Source organism: Anas acuta, chromosome 9, assembly GCF_963932015.1.
Source record: "Anas acuta chromosome 9, bAnaAcu1.1, whole genome shotgun sequence".
NCBI classification, from domain to species: domain Eukaryota; kingdom Metazoa; phylum Chordata; class Aves; order Anseriformes; family Anatidae; genus Anas; species Anas acuta.
This window is the reverse complement of record NC_088987.1, coordinates 10,249,388-10,267,409: the sequence shown is the minus strand read 5'-3', so window position 1 is coordinate 10,267,409 and position 18,022 is coordinate 10,249,388. Positions and strand designations below refer to the sequence as shown.

The 18,022-nt window shown below is 62.0% G+C and overlaps 3 protein-coding genes across 10 annotated transcripts in view; 1 reads left to right on the top strand and 2 right to left on the bottom strand.

The window, feature by feature from the left end:
• Positions 1-2,383: 2,383 nt before the first annotated feature.
• Positions 2,384-7,213, bottom strand: LOC137861326 (uncharacterized). Of its 3 annotated transcripts, XM_068692594.1 has the most exons (6): positions 6,990-7,213; positions 5,387-6,154; positions 3,574-3,909; positions 3,379-3,486; positions 2,981-3,066; positions 2,384-2,854 (listed from the first exon to the last, which is right to left on the bottom strand). In XM_068692594.1, the coding sequence occupies exons 1-6, from the start codon at positions 7,066-7,068 to the stop codon at positions 2,783-2,785; spliced, it is 1,449 nt and encodes a 482-aa protein (XP_068548695.1). In that variant the 5' UTR covers positions 7,069-7,213; the 3' UTR covers positions 2,384-2,782. The 3 variants fall into 3 exon arrangements, with proteins under 3 accessions (XP_068548695.1, XP_068548697.1, XP_068548696.1); XM_068692596.1 differs by lacking the exons at positions 5,387-6,154; positions 6,990-7,213 and adding an exon at positions 4,356-5,117; XM_068692595.1 differs by lacking the exons at positions 5,387-6,154; positions 6,990-7,213 and adding an exon at positions 4,356-5,116 and having other exon boundaries at positions 3,574-3,993.
• A 192-nt stretch (positions 7,214-7,405) lies between these two features.
• Positions 7,406-11,289, top strand: LOC137861325 (deoxyribodipyrimidine photo-lyase-like). Its single transcript, XM_068692593.1, has 9 exons — positions 7,406-7,834; positions 7,987-8,132; positions 8,219-8,401; positions 8,590-8,748; positions 9,087-9,285; positions 9,391-9,543; positions 9,781-9,902; positions 10,046-10,205; positions 10,353-11,289. The coding sequence occupies exons 1-9, from the start codon at positions 7,567-7,569 to the stop codon at positions 10,505-10,507; spliced, it is 1,545 nt and encodes a 514-aa protein (XP_068548694.1). The 5' UTR covers positions 7,406-7,566; the 3' UTR covers positions 10,508-11,289.
• RUBCN (rubicon autophagy regulator) overlaps positions 11,058-18,022 on the bottom strand; it is a 25,544-nt gene continuing 18,579 nt past the window's right edge. For all 6 annotated transcript variants that reach the window (XM_068692586.1, XM_068692589.1, XM_068692587.1 and 3 more), the window contains 8 exons: positions 17,571-17,703; positions 15,942-16,087; positions 15,547-15,611; positions 14,958-15,196; positions 14,504-14,565; positions 13,871-14,024; positions 13,424-13,517; positions 11,058-13,288 (listed from right to left, as the gene is read on the bottom strand). In XM_068692586.1, the coding sequence (XP_068548687.1) occupies positions 13,125-13,288; positions 13,424-13,517; positions 13,871-14,024; positions 14,504-14,565; positions 14,958-15,196; positions 15,547-15,611; positions 15,942-16,087; positions 17,571-17,703 (1,057 nt within the window). In that variant the 3' untranslated portion in view covers positions 11,058-13,124. The remainder of the gene's footprint in view (positions 13,289-13,423; positions 13,518-13,870; positions 14,025-14,503; positions 14,566-14,957; positions 15,197-15,546; positions 15,612-15,941; positions 16,088-17,570; positions 17,704-18,022) is intronic.

Sequence of the window (18,022 nt, the reverse complement as noted above, 5' to 3'; positions counted from 1 at the left end):
GCTCCTTAACGAGCAATGCCCGTGGGGGGCTCCTGCCCATGCCATTAGCGCGCCGTGCCCGCCCCAGCCGCCACGGTGGAGCTGGCGGCGGTGGCAGCGGCAGCGTGGGCGATGCCAGGGGTGGCCAAGTCACGCCAAAAACCCGTCACACCAACACACCCACGCCTCCCCCCCCGCCCGGGCACCGGGAGCTGGATGTAAATCACCGCTCGTCCGGAACGAATGGGGAGAGCGGTGGCGATGCGGGGGGACAGTGCCCAAAAGCTCCCTCTCCTCTGCGCTCCCCAAAACCCCCCGCCATGAGCACGGTGTCCCGCTCCCACCCCATTAATCCTTCTGTTGTGCCCAAACCAGGATCCCAGCAAGCCGCCGGATCCCGCAGGGCCATTTCTCATCCGCAGTTATCGAGGCAGCCCAGCACAGGATGGACACCGGAGCCAAGAAATGGGACAGAGAGCACGGAACTCAGAAATGCACAGACACAGCCTGGGTTTGGGGGTCAGCACGGTCCCACCAAACCCACGGCGGGGAGATGCTGGATCTGAGGATGGGATCCCCTCAGGATCCTGGGTCTGGGGTGGGCAGTGCCGGGAACCCCAGCGCCGGGGGGCTCAGCAGCAGGCAGCACAGCGTGGCACGGCAGCGCCTTATCGGCCTTCCTGGAATTAATGGGCTGCTTGTTCCAGCCCCGCCGAGATTACGGCATCTCCTGCCGGCAAGGGCATCTGGAGGGGGCTCGGGGGCGGCGGGGGGGGGACGGGTTATCCATCAACCCCATGGGTTATGGATCATTTGGTGCGCCGGGCACAGCGCGGTGAAGGGGAGGGGGACGCTGGAGGGGACACCTCGGTCACCAGGGGCTGGTGCCACCCTCCGGAGGGGACGGTCCCCCTGGGTGCCGGGGAGAGGGGTCTGCAACCAGGGGTGATGCTGATGGAGGGAAATAGGTTACAGCAGGAGGGTGAGGGATGGTTTGAGGGTTGGAAGAGCCCCTCACTGCGAGCAACGTCCCTGCCTCATCTACTCAGCTCATCCCAGCGAGGTGACGGTGGCAAAACCCCGTCCTGGTGGGGAGGCTCCACAGCATGGAGGAGAAACCCCTAAAGACATCCACACTGGGAGGTGGAAGGTGGGAAAAATTCAAACTGGGAACCACAGGACTGGTGCTGAGGCACAGCTGGCTCCCATCACCTTCCCCCAGCTGCGAGCGGGGGCTCTGGGAGGGCTGCACCCAGAGCCCAGCAAGCATTCGGCCGTGCTGGGCAGGGCTGGGAGCCTGTCACAGCTCCGTGTCCCCATTTTGGGATCACAGCACCCCCATCACAGCCGGGTCCCCTCTGCTCCTTCCCAGGCTGAGGGCAGGGGGGGCTCGGCCACCCCCGGAGCATCTCCTCCCCCTGCCACGAAGGCAGCTGTGCCGGACGGGGATGGTAAGTGCCCCGGTCACCTTTTCATCCCAGCACTTGGGGACCTTTTTCCTCCCTTTGTGACGCACTTTGGCTGCCGTCTGCCGGCCTTGGCCCCGCGCCACGTCCCGGGGTCTGAAGTTATGGATTCAACAGCCGGCAGGATCAGCCCGGTGGGACTCGGCGTGGGAGGGCTCCTGGCCCGGTGCCACGGCGTGGGCAGAGCACGAGGATGATTTCCCCCGTGCCCTACAAGGCGTGGGGAGCGGGGACCCCATCCAGCAGGCTCTGCCTGGGTTCCCCCCTGCTCTGCACCCCGCTGCAGCAGGAGCAGAGCTGTGCTAAGGGCTCAAAAAAAAAGAAAACCCCAAAAAGCCAGGAAACAGCTCCCTGGGGAATTGGGGTGTGCTCCTGCAGGCTGCTTTTCCCTGTAGGGAAATGTGTGCAGGTCCCAGAGGAGGAGAACCCCGTCCAGCTGGGGCTGGTGGCCAGCAGCAGGTGACACATCTGCGGGTGACACAGCCCAGAGCCTCAGGGCCAGGCAGTCCCCGTCCTCTCTCTCCCAAAATTGGGGTCACCATCAGCAGGGTCACTGTGTGACCGCAGGGGGATGTGTTTTTATGTCCCCATTCATGCCCCCTCCCTGTCCCAGCCCGGCCTGCGACTCGCACAGAGCAGAATGAGAGGAGCCAGCAGCGGGTTGGGGACAGATCCTGCCCAAATCGCAGCACCCTGGTGAGCTCTCGGGGCTCCAGACCCCACCGAGCCCCCCCCCATTGCCCAGACCCTGTGAGCTGGGTGGCTTCGAGGTGGCTTCGTGTCCCTCCTGGCTGCTGGGTGACAGCTCAGCTGCCTGGGAGCAGTCCCCAGGTTTGGTGTCTGCAGCCCCAAACGCCCCTTCCCTCGGTGGGACAGGGGCTGCAGGAAGGGCTCAGCCAAAAATCCCTCCCCCCGCAGGAACAACACAGCCATTTGGGTGATTATTTCACTTTTTAATCTCTCCGCGAGGTGACTTGCTTAGGGTAATAACTGCTTCGGCCTGATTTTATCTGCCTAATTAATCAGTTAATAAATGACTTCGCTGCAGGGGGATCGACGCCGCGGCCGTCTCCTTAACCAGAGACTGGGAAAAAAAAAAAAAAAAAGAAAACAGGGCAGGATTTCAGCCCACGGGATTTCCACAGCCCCACGGCGCACGCAGCCGGGGAGGGAGCACAGCAGCGACGTGGGACCCCCCGGCTGTGCCCCCGCAGCCGGTCAGGTCCTGAAATCTGCTGATTTCGGAGCACACGGGGGCTAACAACGGGCTGCAGGGGCTCCTTCCTCGTCTTCCTCAGTGCCACGGGCGGCTGGGGGGCTGCAGCGTGGGGCAGCGCTCAGGGTTTCTTCCCACTCCACCGCATGGTGAAGTTGGCGTGCGGGAACCTGACCAGCAGCTTTTGGCGGAGCTGGGGGCAGAGGATGGCAGTGACACCCCACAGCATTAAGGGGGGTCCCAAAAGGGGTTTTCTGCCCCCTGTCCCCACCCAGACAAAGGGGAGAGCCCCTTGGGAAGGGCTGCGGGCACAGCTCACCTCGGACAGGATCAGGTCCTGCACGGTTTTGTTCCCAGGGTCCAGGGTGCCGGCCAGGCGCACGGACAGGAAGATGTGGGACTCCGCTGGGAGCAGAAGGCACAGCTCTGCTGGTTCCCACCCCGCACCTGGGGTCTCTCCCCAGCACCACAACCAGAGCTGAGCAGGCTCGGGTGTGCCCCCCACCCTGCCCTGTGCCCCCCACCCTGCTCTGCGCCACCCCCTGTGCGCACAGCAAATCACGCACCCCACACACCTCCAGTGCCCCCAGGCTGAGAACAGGGCGAAAGGAGAGGGGCTGCAGGACCCCAAAAGGCCACCACCATGCCCATGGGACATGTGGGCCTTGCCAGAAAGGCTTCAGAGAAGAGTTTGGGGTCCCAGGAGGTGGCACTTACCGCCAGGGCTCACGATGCCGGGGCAGATGGGCTGTGCCGTCGGCTGAGCCGTGGAGGTGCTGGAGATGTTGTTTGGGCTCTGGGTTGAGTTGGTGGCAGGGGAGGTGCCTGGGCAAAGCAACATGGAGTTAGCTAATTAGCCAGAGGGTCCTAAACCTGGGGAAGACCCACCCCTCACCCCTCAGCCACACTCACCCGTGGTGGCACCGGGGCTGGGGGGTGACGCCTGGGTGTCCGGGGTTGTCCCCATGGTCAGGGTGGAGGCACCAGGGCTGGTCCCGTTTGTGGTCCCCAGTGCCTGGCTGGGATTTGGGGTGCTCCCGGGCACCCCAGAGCTGGTGGGGTGCGGGGCTGTGGTGTCCAGAGGGGATGTCGGGGTCTCGGCTGATGTACCCGTGTGTGGGGCTGTGGTGGGAGGAGAGGGACGGCTGCTCCCCGGGGGTGTGCTGGGTGTCTCGGGAGTGGAGGCTCCTTTTTCAGGGCTGGAGGCTGTGCCGGTGGAGGCGGCGGTGGGCGGCAGCGCCGTGGTCTCTGTGGATTTCAGGGAGGCAGAGAGAGCTGAGATCGTTGTAGCATTCAGGTCAAGCAGCCACCTCCTCCCTGAGCTGCTGCAGCCTGCCAGAAGTTAAATAATAATACTATGAAGGGCAAAGGTCTGCTCGCAGCCCCTGCCCAGGTGGACGGCTGCTCCGGAGGGCCCCATCCTCGCACAAAGGAGGAGGTGGGAGCCCACCTCTGCATCCCATCCACCCCGGAGAGGCGAGAGCAAGGAGCTGCAGCCCCAGGCAGCCCCCAGGAAGAAGCAGAGGGAATTCACTGTGCAAGGCAGCAGAAATCAAGCAAAGCCCCTTTCTCCTGCTCAGCAAGCAGCACGCACAGCGTGTCCCCTCCCGTGCCCCCCACTGTGGGTAAAGCCACCCCGGGGCCACCCAGCGCCCTGGCAGCGATGCTCCCCATGCATCCCTCTCGTCCCTTACCCAGCGCCAGCTCGGGCACGGCGAGGTTCAGCAGCAGCAGCAGGGGCAGGGGCAGCCCTCCTCTGTGCCCGGCCATGTCCAGGCGGGCAGGAGCTGATGCCCCCCGGCAGGCCCAGCCCCGGGTGCTCCCCACAGCCCTGGCACTGCGGTGGCTGCGCTCCCTTTGCCGGCTAGAGGCAGAGCACCCAGGTGGGTGCTTTTATTCCTTGGGTGCTGGCAGGGAAGGGGGTGCTCCCAGGGATGGGTGCGATGCCCAGCAGACCTCCACCAGCCCCCGGGGCAGAGATTCTCTGCCTGGTGAGGGACGGCTCCGATAGGAAAAAGCCCGGGGAAGCAGCTGGGCTGCCTGGGGCCGTCCCTACGCCCCGAGACAGGGGTGATGCTCGGTGCCAGCAGCACCGCAGCCCCCGGGAGCCAACAGCCTGCTGTGCCTGCGGCCGAGCAAGCGGCCGGGAGAGCAGGCGGCGCTCAGGAAGGGCGTGCTCCAGCCCAAGGACTTCTCTCCCGGGCCGTCTGCGCAGGCATCACTTCCCCAGAGCGTGTCACGGCGGCGCGGGGCCGCTTCCTTCTGGCCGGGCTCACGATCGAGCCCGCACGGAGGCGCCCGCAGGCACCGGGCACGGCCTCGCAAGCGGCCGGGACGAAGGCACCCGAGGGTGCCGGGGCGGGGAGCACGGGGGGCGCCCAGGGGACGGGGCGCAGCGCCTGGGGGCGCCACGAGGAGCGCGCCACCACGGGGAGCGCGCCACCACGAGGCCACGCCCACTACGAGACCACGCCCACTTGTAGCCACGCCCACTTGTAGCCACGCCCACTTGTGACCACGCCCACCGCCGCCCGCCCATTCATCCCCGGCACCGCCCTGCCGCTGGCCACGCCCCCTTTTCGCCCGCCCATTCACACCACGCCCTAAAGCCACGCCCACTCCCTTGGCCACGCCCACTCCTGGCCACGCCCACCTCCCCGCCCTATATAAAGCCCGCCGCGGGGCGCTGCCGGCCCTGGGGGCGCCGCCCTCCCCCTGCGCTCACCTGCGGTGCTGGCAGCGGGGCTCTGGGGGGTGTCCGGGGGTGTCCCCGCGGTCCCGTTGGTGGTCCCTGGGGGCTGGCTGGGGGTTGAGTTGCTCCCAGGGTCCCCGGTGCTGGGGTGGGAGGGGGTTGTGGTGTCCAGAGGCGTTGTGGGGTCTGGAGGCGTTGTGGGGTCCGGCGGGGTTGTGGGGTCTGGAGGTGTTGTAGGGTCCGGTGGGGTTGTGGAGGGCTCGGTTGGTGTGATGGGATCAGGACTGCTGCTCCCTGGGGATGCGGTGCTGAGCGCTGTGGTCACCGCTGGCCCTTTGCTGGTGCTCGTGGTGACCACCGAGGTGGAGGGGAGAGAGGTGGAGGGGAGGGTGGGGGGCGTGCTTGGTGTAGCTCCTGCCGAGCTGGTGCTCGGAGCTGGGGACACGCTGGTCCCCAGCGATGTGCCTGCTGTCACCTCAGGCTGGGTGGGTGGCGTGGCTGCGGAGGTCGGGCTTGGGGACGTGGTGGCGGCGGTGCTGGTGGCATTGGGGTGCAGCGTGGTGCTGGCGGGAGAGCCCACGCTGCCACTCACCTCCAACGGGGGGCTGCTGGGGGCTGCCAGGGTGCTGCTCGTGGAGGCCCCCGTCGGCACACTGGGGGTCTCTGGGGTGGAGGCTCCCGTTTCTGGGCTGGAGGGAGGCACCGAGGCTGTGTCGGTGGTGGGCAGCAGCGTCGGGGTCTCCACGGGTGTCAGGGAGGTGGAGGGAGCTGAGGTCACCGTAGCGTTTGTGGCTGTGGTCCCTGCAAGGAGGTGGGGCAGCAAGGTGTCACCGTGATGGAGCAGGGGATGGCTCAGCACCACCACCACCAGTTCCTGGAGGCACCCTCGGTTATGGGGTCAGCAGCGGGGCTCTGCCATCCTGCAGGGACCCAACACGGGTTCCTCCTGAGCTCATCGGTGTGGAAGGACAATAAACGCCCCAGCCTGACGAACAAGGAACCAGCTGCGGGCACGGCCACCCTCTGGGCAGAAACACCTCCTGGCACCAGCGATAAGCCCCGTGCCACCCTCTCCATCCTTTCGGGGGGGAAGTCAAACAAACCCGTCTGACGGGAAGAGCTGAGCAGGAACCGGTTGCCGCGCTCGGGCTGGAATCTCCCGGGCAGTTTACACAAACCTCTCTGCTGCAGATCTTCAGGAACCGATAACGCGATGCATAAATAGTGGCAGCGGGAGAAGGCAGCCCCGTAGGAAGGGAGGGAGAGGGGAGCAAATCCCTGCTTGTGTGGCAGACGTGCTGCAACCCACGCAAGCCCTTCTGGGGTTGAGGGATGGGGTCGGGGGCTGTTCCCCAGGGCTTGTAGGAGGCCGTAAGGCTGCAAGCCCTGAATTTCCTCCCTGGACATCACTTCTGCATTGTGCCGAGGGTGAACGCTTGCAGTTTCCCGGTCCTACAACAGCCCAGCACCCCTGCCAGCAGGGAAGGTGACACCCAATGTGGGGACCCAGGCAGCAAGGTGCAGCACAGCAGAGGCCTTCTCTGCCTGCCAGAGATGCCATCGAAATAAAACTTGGCATGGAGACGAAGCCACCCCGGGGCCACCCAGCTCCCCATGCATCCCTCTCATCCCTTACCCAGCACCAGCTCGGGCACGGCGAGGCTCAGCAGCAGCAGCAGCAGGGGCAGGATCAGCCCTCCTCTGTGCCCGGCCATGTCCAGGAGGGTGGGAGCGATGCCCCCCACCCAAAAAGGCCACCTCCGAGCCCTCCCCGCAGCCTTGGCGCTGCGCTGTGCGCGCTCCCTTTGCCGGACAGAGGCAGAGCACCCAGGTGAGCGCTTTTATTCCCCAGGTGCTGGCAGGGAAGGGGGTTTCCACCCCCAGGGGCCACTCCCTAGGATGGGTGCGGTGCCCAGCAGGCACCCACGGGGGGGGCAGCGGGACCCTCAGCACCCCGGGGCCACCCCCCAGCACCCCTGGGGCCGTGCTGGGCGTGGGGGGGGTCGGTGCCAGCGGGGACCCCATGGGGGGGACCGGGTTGGGTTTAGGGGCAGGGACAGCAGCCCCTGGGTGGTGCACGGTCAGGAGGCCCCGCCCCTTATCCTGAAGTCCTGCCCCCTTTTTTATTTGCCCCCCCCCCCTGTTGTATAACGCCCGGCGCCACGTGGGGGAAGGCTCCGGGGGTCTCCGGTGGGGGCTGCACCGGGCTGAGGATGCCGAGGGGCAGCGGGAAGAGGAAAACCTCCGGGGGTGGGGAGGCTGCGAAGAGGAGGGAGAAGGAAGAGGAGGAGGAGGAAGAGGAAGAAGAGGCCGGGGGGGGGCTGGAGGCAGCGCTGCGGGCGGCCCGGCGGGCGGCCGCCCCCTCGGTGCGGGAGTTCAGGTACAACAAGAAGCGGGTCCGGCTCGTCTCCCGGGGCCCCGAGCTGCTGGAGGACGCCAAATGCATCCTCTACTGGATGTCCCGGGACCAGAGGGTGCAAGGTAAGGATGCCACCCCCCCCCGCCTCCACCCTTCCCTAGAGCTGGGGGGCGCTGGGGGGGCTCCCCATGCGTCCCCATGCGCAGCCCCCGGCTCCTTCCCCTCGCAGCGCATCCCCGGCACAGCCCCTGTGCTTTATTCCCCCCCCCCCCAGATAATTGGGCTTTCCTCTACGCCCAGCGCCTGGCCCTCAAACAGGAGCTGCCTCTGCGCGTCTGCTTCTGCCTGGTGCCCAAATTCCTGGGTGCCACCATCCGCCACTACGGCTTCATGCTGCGGGGGCTGCAGGAGGTCAGCAAGGTACGGCCACCGTGGGGACAGGCGGGGGTCCTGGAGGGACACGGAGCCACCAGGACCATCCCTCAGCCCTCTTCGTCTCGTTGCAGGAGTGCACGGAGCTGAACATCCCCTTCCACTTGCTGCTGGGGTACGCCAAGGACGTGCTGCCCCCCTTCGTGGTGCAGCAAGGCGTGGGGGGGCTGGTGACGGATTTTTGTCCCCTGCGTGTCCCCAGGCAGTGGGTGGAGGACGTCAGGGAGAGGTTGCCCGAGGACGTGCCCTTTGTGCAGGTGATCTACGAGGGTGTGGGAAACCCACCCTGGTGAGATAGGGAAGAAACAAAGGGTCTCGTGTTTGGGATCACTGGAGTGGCCTGAGCAGGGAGGGGTGAGGATGTTTTCCTGGGTGTGGGTCGTGCCATCAGGGCCATTTGCTTCTCATTTGCTTACGGCTCCTTCTCCGCGGCTTTCCTTCCCAGGTGGATGCCCACAACATCGTGCCCTGCTGGGTCACCTCCCCCAAGCAGGAGTACAGCGCCAGGACCATCCGGGGCAAGATCCACAGCCAGCTCCCGGAGTTCCTCACCGAGTTCCCTCCCGTCATTCGGCACCCGCATCCCCCGTCCTGCCCCGCAGAGGTACCAGGAGCAAACCCTCCTTACCCAGCCCCGGATAGCTTCACAGCTGCTTTGTGATCCTGGGAGCAGGGACAATGACCTGGCCACAGGCAGTGGGAGATGGGGAGACCCTGGGGAAGGGAGATTCCCACCCCGTTCTTCCAGATATTGAGCAAATCTCAGCCACGCAGGTCTGGTTTGTAGCTGGCGTGAGCTGGGGGCTTGCAGGTTGGGGACAGCCCTAAGTGGGCACGTGGGGGGCGTAAATAAGGCTCAGGGCAACCCTGCCTGGAGAGGATCTGCTGCTGGGGCTCAGCTCTAGCACAGCAAACAGCCTCACACCCCTTGGTTGCTCGCAGCCCATCGCGTGGGACGCCTGCTACTCCAGCCTGCAGGTGGACCGCTCGGTGGCGGAGGTGGAGTGGGCGACCCCCGGCACCTCGGCGGGGCTGGCGGTGCTGCAGTCCTTCATCGCCGAGCGGCTGAAATCCTTCAGCACCCAGAGAAACGACCCCAACAAGGCGGCTCTCAGCAACCTCTCTCCCTGGTTCCACTTCGGTGAGCGCACCGCGGCCGTCCCGCCACGCTCAGCATCGCAGCCGGGTGACCTGATGGGTGACCGGGCCCCCACACCTTCCCCCTGTCCCTGTCCCCTGTCCCCAGGCCAGGTGTCCACCCAGCGAGCCATCCTGGAGGTGCAGAAACACCGGCGTGCCCACAAGGAGTCGGTGGAGGCGTTCATGGAGGAGGCCGTGGTGCGGAGGGAGCTGGCTGATAACTTCTGCTACTACAACAAGAACTACGACAGCCTGCAAGGTAGCGCCCCGGGGTGGGTGGGCAACCCTGGGGGCCCAAAGTGTGCTCACCCCAACCTGGCAAGCCCCCGTTTTCCCTAAAGAAGGGGCAGCAATGTGCCATGGGTATCATCTAGATACAGGGCAGGAGGCGTAATGCCCCCTTGCGAGGCTGCCTGCAGGGCTGGGGTCTCCAAAGCTTGGTTCCCCCCCTCGCCCATGGAGCAGGGCGCTCAGTGGTGTCCCTCATCTCCCCCAGGTGCCTACGACTGGGCGCAGACCACCCTGAGGCTCCACGCCAAGGACAAGAGGCCTTTTCTCTACGAGCTGCAGCAGCTGGAGCAGGCCACCACGCACGACCCGCTCTGGAACGCTGCCCAGGTCGGGGATCCCAAAGGGGCCCCGCTGCCTTCCCCTGGGACCCCCAGCCACACCGAGGGGGCTGCGGCCGTGCTGTGGGGTGAATGGGGTCTGGGAAGGGCTGGGACACGAGCTGAGCCCTGTGTCTGTCCCTTTCCCCACAGCTGCAGATGGTTCGGGAGGGCAAGATGCACGGCTTCCTGCGGATGTACTGGGCCAAGAAGATCCTGGAGTGGACCCGCTCCCCTGAGGAGGCCCTGCAATTTGCCATCTACCTCAACGACCGCTACGAGCTGGACGGGAGAGACCCCAACGGCTACGTAGGCACGTTATGGGATGGGTTATGGGGTGGGGGGTCCCCTCCCTTGATAGCCACAGCATGGGGATGGGGACAGGGCTCTCAGCCTCTCCATCCTCCTTGGCACCCCGCTGGCACGGGGCAGAGCTGATGCCCAGCTCCGTGTCCACCAGGCTGCCTCTGGTCCATCTGCGGCATACACGACCAGGGCTGGAAGGAGCGGGACGTCTTCGGGAAGATCCGCTACATGAACTACTCCGGCTGCAAGCGCAAGTTTGATGTGGACCAGTTCGAGCGCCGCTACGCCCCCCGAGAGCTCGCCCAGTGACCGGCACGGCGGTGCCCGGGGTGCAAGGGGTGAGACGGGTCATGCTCCGCCCTGCTCGGGGTGGATGTGCCTTTGTCATGGTGCTGGTTCACACCTAACCCACAATTAGAGCTGCTGGAGGGCTCCTAGCAGCGGCAAGCCCCAGGGTTTTGCAGGTTTCTGCTTTCTGTTACCTGCAGCTAGAAATGAGGCAGCTGTGCAGGGCTTGATGCAGGCAGCAAGGTGCAATCCTCAGCCAGAAAGCTTTCCTACAACCACTGTGCCCAGGGTAAGCCTGTCTGTGCAGCTTACACCTACAGCTTAGTTTTTCCTTTTTCTGGGGAAAAATCCCAAGAACCAGGCTCCTGATGCCATGCTTCCTGCAGAGCTCCTCGGTGCAGAGCCAGCGCGGTGCTGGGCTTGCCCAAGCACCCTCAAACAGTTCCCCCCTGGCCTTTTGGTGTGAGGTTTAGTGTGTATCCCCGGTGTTTGTGGGTCAATGTGGACCCTTGCTGCTGGCAGGGGTCTCAGTAAAGCTCAGAACACCACCACATTTAGTTGAAACCACATGGAGTTTAACTTAGTTTATTAGGGACGGCGTTTCACTGCTCTGCTGCGCAATAGTCCCATGGGGAGGGCTCCGGTTAAGAGCCAGGGCAGCCCCCGGCTGTCCCTCCAGCCGTGGCAGCAGTGTTAGTGTTGTGCATCACCTTGCCCAGAGACCTCCGCCGGGTTTCGGGTTCCCGTCGCATCCAGAGGGATTGGGGGAAAAACACAAATAAACCAAAATCCATTCGCTCGTCTCTAAAGGTTCTCAGTGCTTCTAGAACTGGACGTGGGCTCAGCTCGGCCAGCGGCCCGCGACGTTAAAGTGCTTCAAACAAAAGGGTGTGGGTGAAGGTGTGCTGCTCTGAGCCAGCTCCTAGGAGGGGGGGGACCAGCTCCGGACCTGCCGAGCCAGGTGGCAGCATGGGGACAAGAGGCAAGGACCGTGGCAATGCTCTCTGCTTGCAAGGCTGGCAACTTCAAGGCTTGTAGAGCTCCTGCCAGATGTGGAGCAAGCAGGAGAGCAGCTGCTGTCCTGGGAAAACGAGGATAAAGACAGGAGGAGGCAAAAACCCAAGGGAGAAGGTGGGGATCTACCTGTTCCAGGCCAGGAATGCTCGAGCTGGTAAGTAGCCTCTGACCCTGCCATCAGGGGCAGCCCACAAGAGGTGATGTGCCAGGCTGAAAGCTCGTGTCCCCTGTCCCTCAGCACCCTTCATCCTTCCCCCTACCTGCCTGCCAGGCTGGGTGGGCTCCAGCACCCCCTTGGTGCTGGACACTGCCCGTACCGTGGGACAGCATCCCCTGGATGCAGCGGCACCTTGCAGCACCCCCAGTGCCAATCCCTCTCCCCAAAAGTGCACCCCCGTGGGAGCAACCTGTCCAGCTTCTCCCCTGAGGCTCTGCCTGGCTCGGTGACCCCTCTCCCAAGGGGAGCAGGTCCGATGGGAGAGGGGCACCTGGCAGCTGCCAGCCACGGTCAGGGGTGAGGGACCAGGAGCAGGAAAGCTCTGGAGGTTTTATAGCCCCTCACGTAGGAACATCTCCAGCAGCACCTTCTTGGGAGGTGGGGAGCAAACGGTTAAAAATACAAACGACTGCATTAAAAAAATAAAACCAAATCCAGCCAGTTAAAAAAAAAAAAAAAAAAAAAGCCCAACCTAAAAGAACAAAGTGTGACAGAGGCTGGGGGGAGGCACCCGGAGGGCTGAGCTAAGAGCCTTCACACCCATCCCAGGGTGACACTGCCAGGGTGAGGTCCCATGTCAGCCCTAAACGAGGAGAAATCCCCAAGAAAAGATGAGCAGCATGAGGGAGAAGTGAGGTTTGAAGCCTCACTTGCTGCACTCTTTTGCCACAAGACCTCCTCTGCGATGCCCAGCAGGTCCCCTGGGGTGGCTGCCCCCGGGTGCTGCCTCTGTGGGGGCGAGGGGGGCAGACACACCACATTTTTACCATTTTTACCTCCTCTGTTCTGATCCTGGAGGAAGAGAAATGTGTCTCTGGCAGTAGTTCCAGTCCAGATGTGAAAAAGGGAGCTGCTAAACGCACTGTTCAGCCCCCCAGCCTCCCTCCACAAACACACAGCAGCAGCAAGACAAGCCGGGGAAGACTTGGAGACAATTTCTACCTCCCAGGAGGGGACGTGGCCAGGGCTTCCAGTGTCCAGCCGCTGAGCAGAAAGTGCTGACCCCACTGGGGAGCCTCCCAGGCAGGAGGGAATAGGGACTGGCCTTGCAGCCCTGCCTGGCCCAGGGGCTCCCAAAGGGCAAGGCTGCAGCCCAGCACGTGAGCGACTGCCTGGTAAAGGTCCGTGTTCAGCCTGCAGGACAGACAGGGGTGGCTGCCTTTCCCCAAGCCAAGGCATCAGGGAGGTGACTGGTACCTGGAGCAGACTCCGAGGATGGAAAATGTTCATTCCCCAGCACTGCTGCCCAGGGAAAAACAGCTCCCTTCAAGCCAGCTCTCCAAGCACCCAGCATGACAAGTGTCCCGGCGCTGCTCCTCATCACAAGTCCGCTTGGCTCAGTCTCTGGTGATGAAGGCCACAGGTATAAATAAACCCGCTACCTGCTCCTCTGCTGCCACACGCTCATGTGGTTGCTGCTGCCTCCTGCTGCTCCAACTCGTCTTCATAGTCCGAGACGTAGGACTCCATGCTCTGCTTGGCCAGCAGCTCCCGCCGGGCTTGGAGCCGCTCGCAGCGGGGACAGTGGGTGGACTTGAAGCAGGACTTGTGGTAGCAGGCTTTGCACTCTGCAGGGAGAGAGGAAGGGCAGCTGAGAGCTGCGGGCTGGCAGAGGTTGACCCATGCTGGCTGGCTCTCCACGCCCTCCAGGCTTGTCCAAGAGGACGCTGCAATCCCCTCCCTGCTTCTCCCCAGTGCCTCACCTTCACACGTCCTGCACTTGTGGAGCTCAAAGGGGAAGATGATGTCGTCTTCGTTCTGGCAGAACTCGCAGATGAAGCCTTTAGCTTGGCACAACTGGAAGAAAAGGTGAGGGAAAAGTGGCTAAATGCTCCTCATCTCCCTGGCAAGCTGGACAGGAGGTAGAGAGGACAGCAGGACGCAGTGTCCTGCTCTGGCCATGTGCGACAGTCCATCCCCAGCACAGAAAAGCAGAATCAACATATGTTAGCGAAGAGAAAGCCAAAATGGGGTAAGAAACATCCCACACCTGCTGGGTAGCAGCTCTGTGTAACAGGCAGGAGCAGCTAGCATTTAACCAATTAATTCTATGGTTGCTCTGCATGTCAAAGGCCTCCCCGCTGGCTATTTATGCAGCAATGGGTGCTGCAAAGGGTGCAGAGCTGCATGGGAGGTGGGTGAAGCCTTACCATGCATTTCTCAACGTGCAGGCTGCCTGCCTTCAGCAGTTCTGTCAGGCGAGGCACCAGGTCCCCCCTCTTCGTGGCGCTGAGGTCGCTCAGGGAGTAGAGGTGCAAATCCTCGGTCAAGTGGCCGGGCACTGCATCAAAGGAGTCTAGGAGGCTGCAGGGACAGAAAAAATAGAGCTTAGAGCAGAGGGATTGCACAAAGTCCTCTCTCTGCACTGCTTCTGCTTTCTCTCTCCCTCCACTCAGCGCTTCACCAAGTCACCCTGTCATTTGTGGTGGGATCTTGGAAGGAGCCCTCAGCAGACACCTTCCATGCCTGGACTAGGAGGCTTTTAGGAAGCAAAGGATGCCAACGAGACCCCGAATCAACACCAATCGCTGCGGTTGATGCAGTGGGACCTGGTGCACACCACAATCCACTGGACTTCACCGTCTCCCAAAGCCCCCACTGAGCTCCTCAAGGCTTCAACAGTGCCAGAGGTAAGAGACAGGAACAAGCTCAGAGATCACAGAGATATCAGGACAGACTTTGCAAGCCTCCATTTATCCCCAGTCTGCACAGACCCGCATTAAAAATTGCCATGGGACAGACACAGGACAGCAAACAGCTTAGCCTCACATCCCAGGACTCACTCTTTAGCTAGGCGGCAGGTCTTAAACATGTTCTTCATGTGGAAGAGCTGGATTCGCAGCATCTGGAGAGGAAGGCGGGACACAAGAATCAGTAAACAGATCACAGTCCTTAGCTAAACACGTCTGCCCCGTTTCCTGCACTGGTGCAATGCCTGCTGCTCCTCAGCTGCAGTTTCCCAGGTACTGAGACGTTTACACCATGCTGGATAAAGCAAGCACAACCCAGTCAGCGCGTGCTCCAGGAAATAAAGCACCAAGGCCCAGCTGAACACCACGCAGAAATTCCTTCCCCCTCTACAGGAAACAAGATATGAACGGAAACCCACAGCGCTGAGGTTTTAAGCTTCAAAACCTGAAATATCCGCTTCTCCCCAGCTGCTCCAGCACGTTTTTACAACTCGCAGCCACCCACCCCACCCAAACCCCATGCAGAGAGGCACGGGAAGGGTCTTACCCACACTTGGTTGAGAGACTTCACTTTCCTGTACAGGGCAGGATTGATATCCTGCACGTTGAAGAGTGGGTCGCTCCAGATCTTGCTCAGCAGGTCCTTGGAGAAGTTGCTCACGTAGTACTTGCTGAAGTCCCACTTGCGCAGGATGCGGCTGGGGATGACCGTCTGGGCGTTCTCGTGGCAGCACTGGCAGAAATACTTCCCCAGGTACTCGCAGTACCGCATCCGCCTGATGTAATCTGGCCCAGCCCAGGGAGACAGGGAGGTGGGATGATGTGCAGGCTCTGCCCAGCCACGTATCAAGACTCCCAACGCTGCTCAACATTCCCACCAAGCAGGGTGTTCTGCCTGCTGCCACCTCCTTCAGCCCCCAGCTGCTCAACACTGGAGTCTGTAAGTTCCCTACGGACTGCGGAAAAATTTGGGACCGCCCTGTGCCCATCAGTCCCATGTAGCCTAGGCACTCAGGAAGGACTGGAAGGACCTCACGCTGAGCTCTGCCTTAACCCACCCACTCTGTCTCCTCCTTCCCACTCGTTCACAGGCTATTTTCTGCTTTCCAGCTACGGGTCAGGGCCCCAGCACTCACCAGGATCAGTTCGGATGCCACAGCCCGCGCAGCGGTAATTCTGCTTGGCCACAGCCACCTTCCTCCTGCCCAGAGACAGAAGACAACATGCATGAATCCAGCCCTGCTGGCACCAGAGGAGGCACTGTCACAGCTCTCCGGGACAGGGACATTCATATTTGTTGCCACCTAAGTGTGGACAACAGCTAAGGAGAGGGAAAAAGCCCCGGTGCACACCAAAAGCAGCATCCACAGGCACCAGCTCCATTGCACAGCACCAGCTAATGTGGATTTACCAGGCTGAGAGCAGAGAAGCCCCACCAGAAAAGCAAAAAGGGCAGAAAATCTGCCTTGGCATTGCTGGGAAAGGAAAAAAGGACAGGTACCGGAGAGCCCAATGCCACACGGGTGCTTACGTTGGGGCTGGGTGAACGTTGAAGATGATCTGCGGTCGTGGGGGCGCCCACTCCAGGTTTCCGCGGACCCGAATCCTCAGCTTGTAGATGTCAGCGTGCTCTCCATCATCAGGGGAGATGGGCAGAGAGTCAGGGATGGGCAGGAGCTGGGAGAGGCAAGCAAGAGGGTCAGATCCCTGCCTGGGACCAAAAAGGCAACACACTTGGCTGGCTTGCCAGAAACCTACAACTACAGCCCTCTGGAAAACTGCCTGGCACCCAGTGCCCAGCCCTGCTGCTCCTGCTGAACAGAGGGGCTGGAGAAGGGATCCTCAAGGATCCGAGCACCCTGCTACTGCCATTTCCACGTGGGTTCTTTTCCTTTTTTTTTTCCACACACTTTCACTCTTCCCAGATCTCTAAGCAGCCCAGGAAACTGGACAAGGCTTCTCGTGCTTCCCAAGCAGAGCACATCTCCCAGCTCACCGGGGTGTGATCCTTCAGCCCTTCGGGGCACAGCTCATGGGCAAGCAGAAGAGCCTGGCAGAGAGCTGGCGCAGGGCACAAGATGCTGAACTGGAGCAGCAATGAGCCCAAGTCCCTTAGATCCCCAGGACAGCACAGACTGAAGAGCAACCTGCATTTTGGGGAGACCGGACACAGCAGCCTCTGGGAGCAAACCACACGGAGGAGGGCTGAGCACAAGACAGGTGAGGTGCCAGTGTTATTCTCTGCAGACATTAGTAGGAAAAGGCTGAGGCACAGCTGCCCAGGAGGACGTGGCCACAAAACACCCCATGCTGCAGGTGGCAGAGAAGAAACCATTTCCACAGCACTGCTGGAGGTGCCTCCTGCTCCTTCAGGAGATCTTCAGCTCTCAGCTCTTCTCTCTGGTGCCTCCAGCAGCTGCCCTGGAGGCTTGCACCAGCTCCGGCAAACCTCCCTCTTGCTTCCAGAGCCACTCTCAGAGGAGGAGGGGAAGTGGTATAAGGTGCTGTCTACACTCAGTCCTCCCTCCACGCCGGAGGGGAAGATGTGGAAGGTGTTACCCGGCTGGGCACTGCTGGGTTGAGCAATTAGTGCACGCTACGGCCCACGCATGCTCCCTCCGGGCACACTGTCCACTCCCAACGTACCAGCAGGAGCTTTTTGGAAAGCTGCCTTTTCTTATACCAGCCAGGACGCCTAAAGAACTTTTTTAGAGATCGTCTCAGGCCCTGAAAACCAACAGCAAATAAGCTATCAAGGTGCCCAGCGAGAGCAGCCATGCAGGCAGAGCCCCTACCCCACACAGCTCCCACCCGTAAGCTGCTGCGGGTCCCACATTGCTTCCTCTCTCCTCCTGGCTGCTAGGCAAGGCACTGCACGGCAAGCAGCACAGCCTGGACAAAACCCATCCTTCCCTCCTCACAAAGGGATTGTCAGGGCTAGCAAAGGGCGGAGGCAGCGGGCACAAAGCCAGGGGTTCACGGAAAAGTGATCAAATAATCAGCGACTTGGGATCTCCAGAGAGCAGCAGGAGTTTTGCTTGTATGCTTCCCCAATCGCTGTGCTTAGGTGCTTCCTTGCTCCTGTCCTGGCATCCCCACGTGCCTTGGTGGAGCCACCCTGGCCGTTCTGGTACCTTCCTGTACACACTCACACCCTTACCTTCTGCGGAGCGTCGTGCTCGGGGACGAGCCATTCCAGTTCGGAGGCAGCCGGCAGCTGCATGCCCTCAAACTGCTTCAGCAAGCCCATGGCGACGGCTTCTGCTGAGTTCGAGTTGCTGAAGGAGTGGGATCTGCTCAACAAAAGGAGTTAATGCCAGGGATCTCGGAGCTGTGCCCTCTTCACATACCCCCATCCTCTGATCCTATCCTCAACTCAAGCTGAAAATGCTCCCTCAAACTCTGGTACCTTATTTCTGCACTGCTACACAGGCTTGAAGTTGATAGATGTGATTTATTTGTGTCTTTGCAGCTGCCCCCAAGCAAAGCTGGCTAATGGAACACCAAATAGAGGCTTGACATGAAATGGGCAGCACCACATAGTCTAAGAGGCTGTCCTGGCCAGTCTGGATGCTCCAGGTCATGCCAGGTCCTTTCCCCAGCCTCCTGCTA

Bases quoted from the DNA above. Each gene is read 5' to 3' on its own strand.
- LOC137861326 (XM_068692594.1), bottom strand. From the start codon at position 7,068: ATGGCCGGGCACAGAGGAGGGCTGATCCTGCCCCTGCTGCTGCTGCTG. The intron at 3,910-5,386 runs GTGAGCGCAGGG...TGAAATCCACAG, and splicing joins CCCCGCTGCCAGCACCGCAG to AGACCACGGCGCTGCCGCCC. The intron at 2,855-2,980 runs GTGAGCTGTGCC...CTCTGCCCCCAG, and splicing joins AGGACCTGATCCTGTCCGAG to CTCCGCCAAAAGCTGCTGGT.
- LOC137861325 (XM_068692593.1), top strand. From the start codon at position 7,567: ATGCCGAGGGGCAGCGGGAAGAGGAAAACCTCCGGGGGTGGGGAGGCT. The intron at 7,835-7,986 runs GTAAGGATGCCA...CCCCCCCCCCAG, and splicing joins CCGGGACCAGAGGGTGCAAG to ATAATTGGGCTTTCCTCTAC. The intron at 8,402-8,589 runs GTGATCTACGAG...TTTCCTTCCCAG, and splicing joins AGGACGTGCCCTTTGTGCAG to GTGGATGCCCACAACATCGT.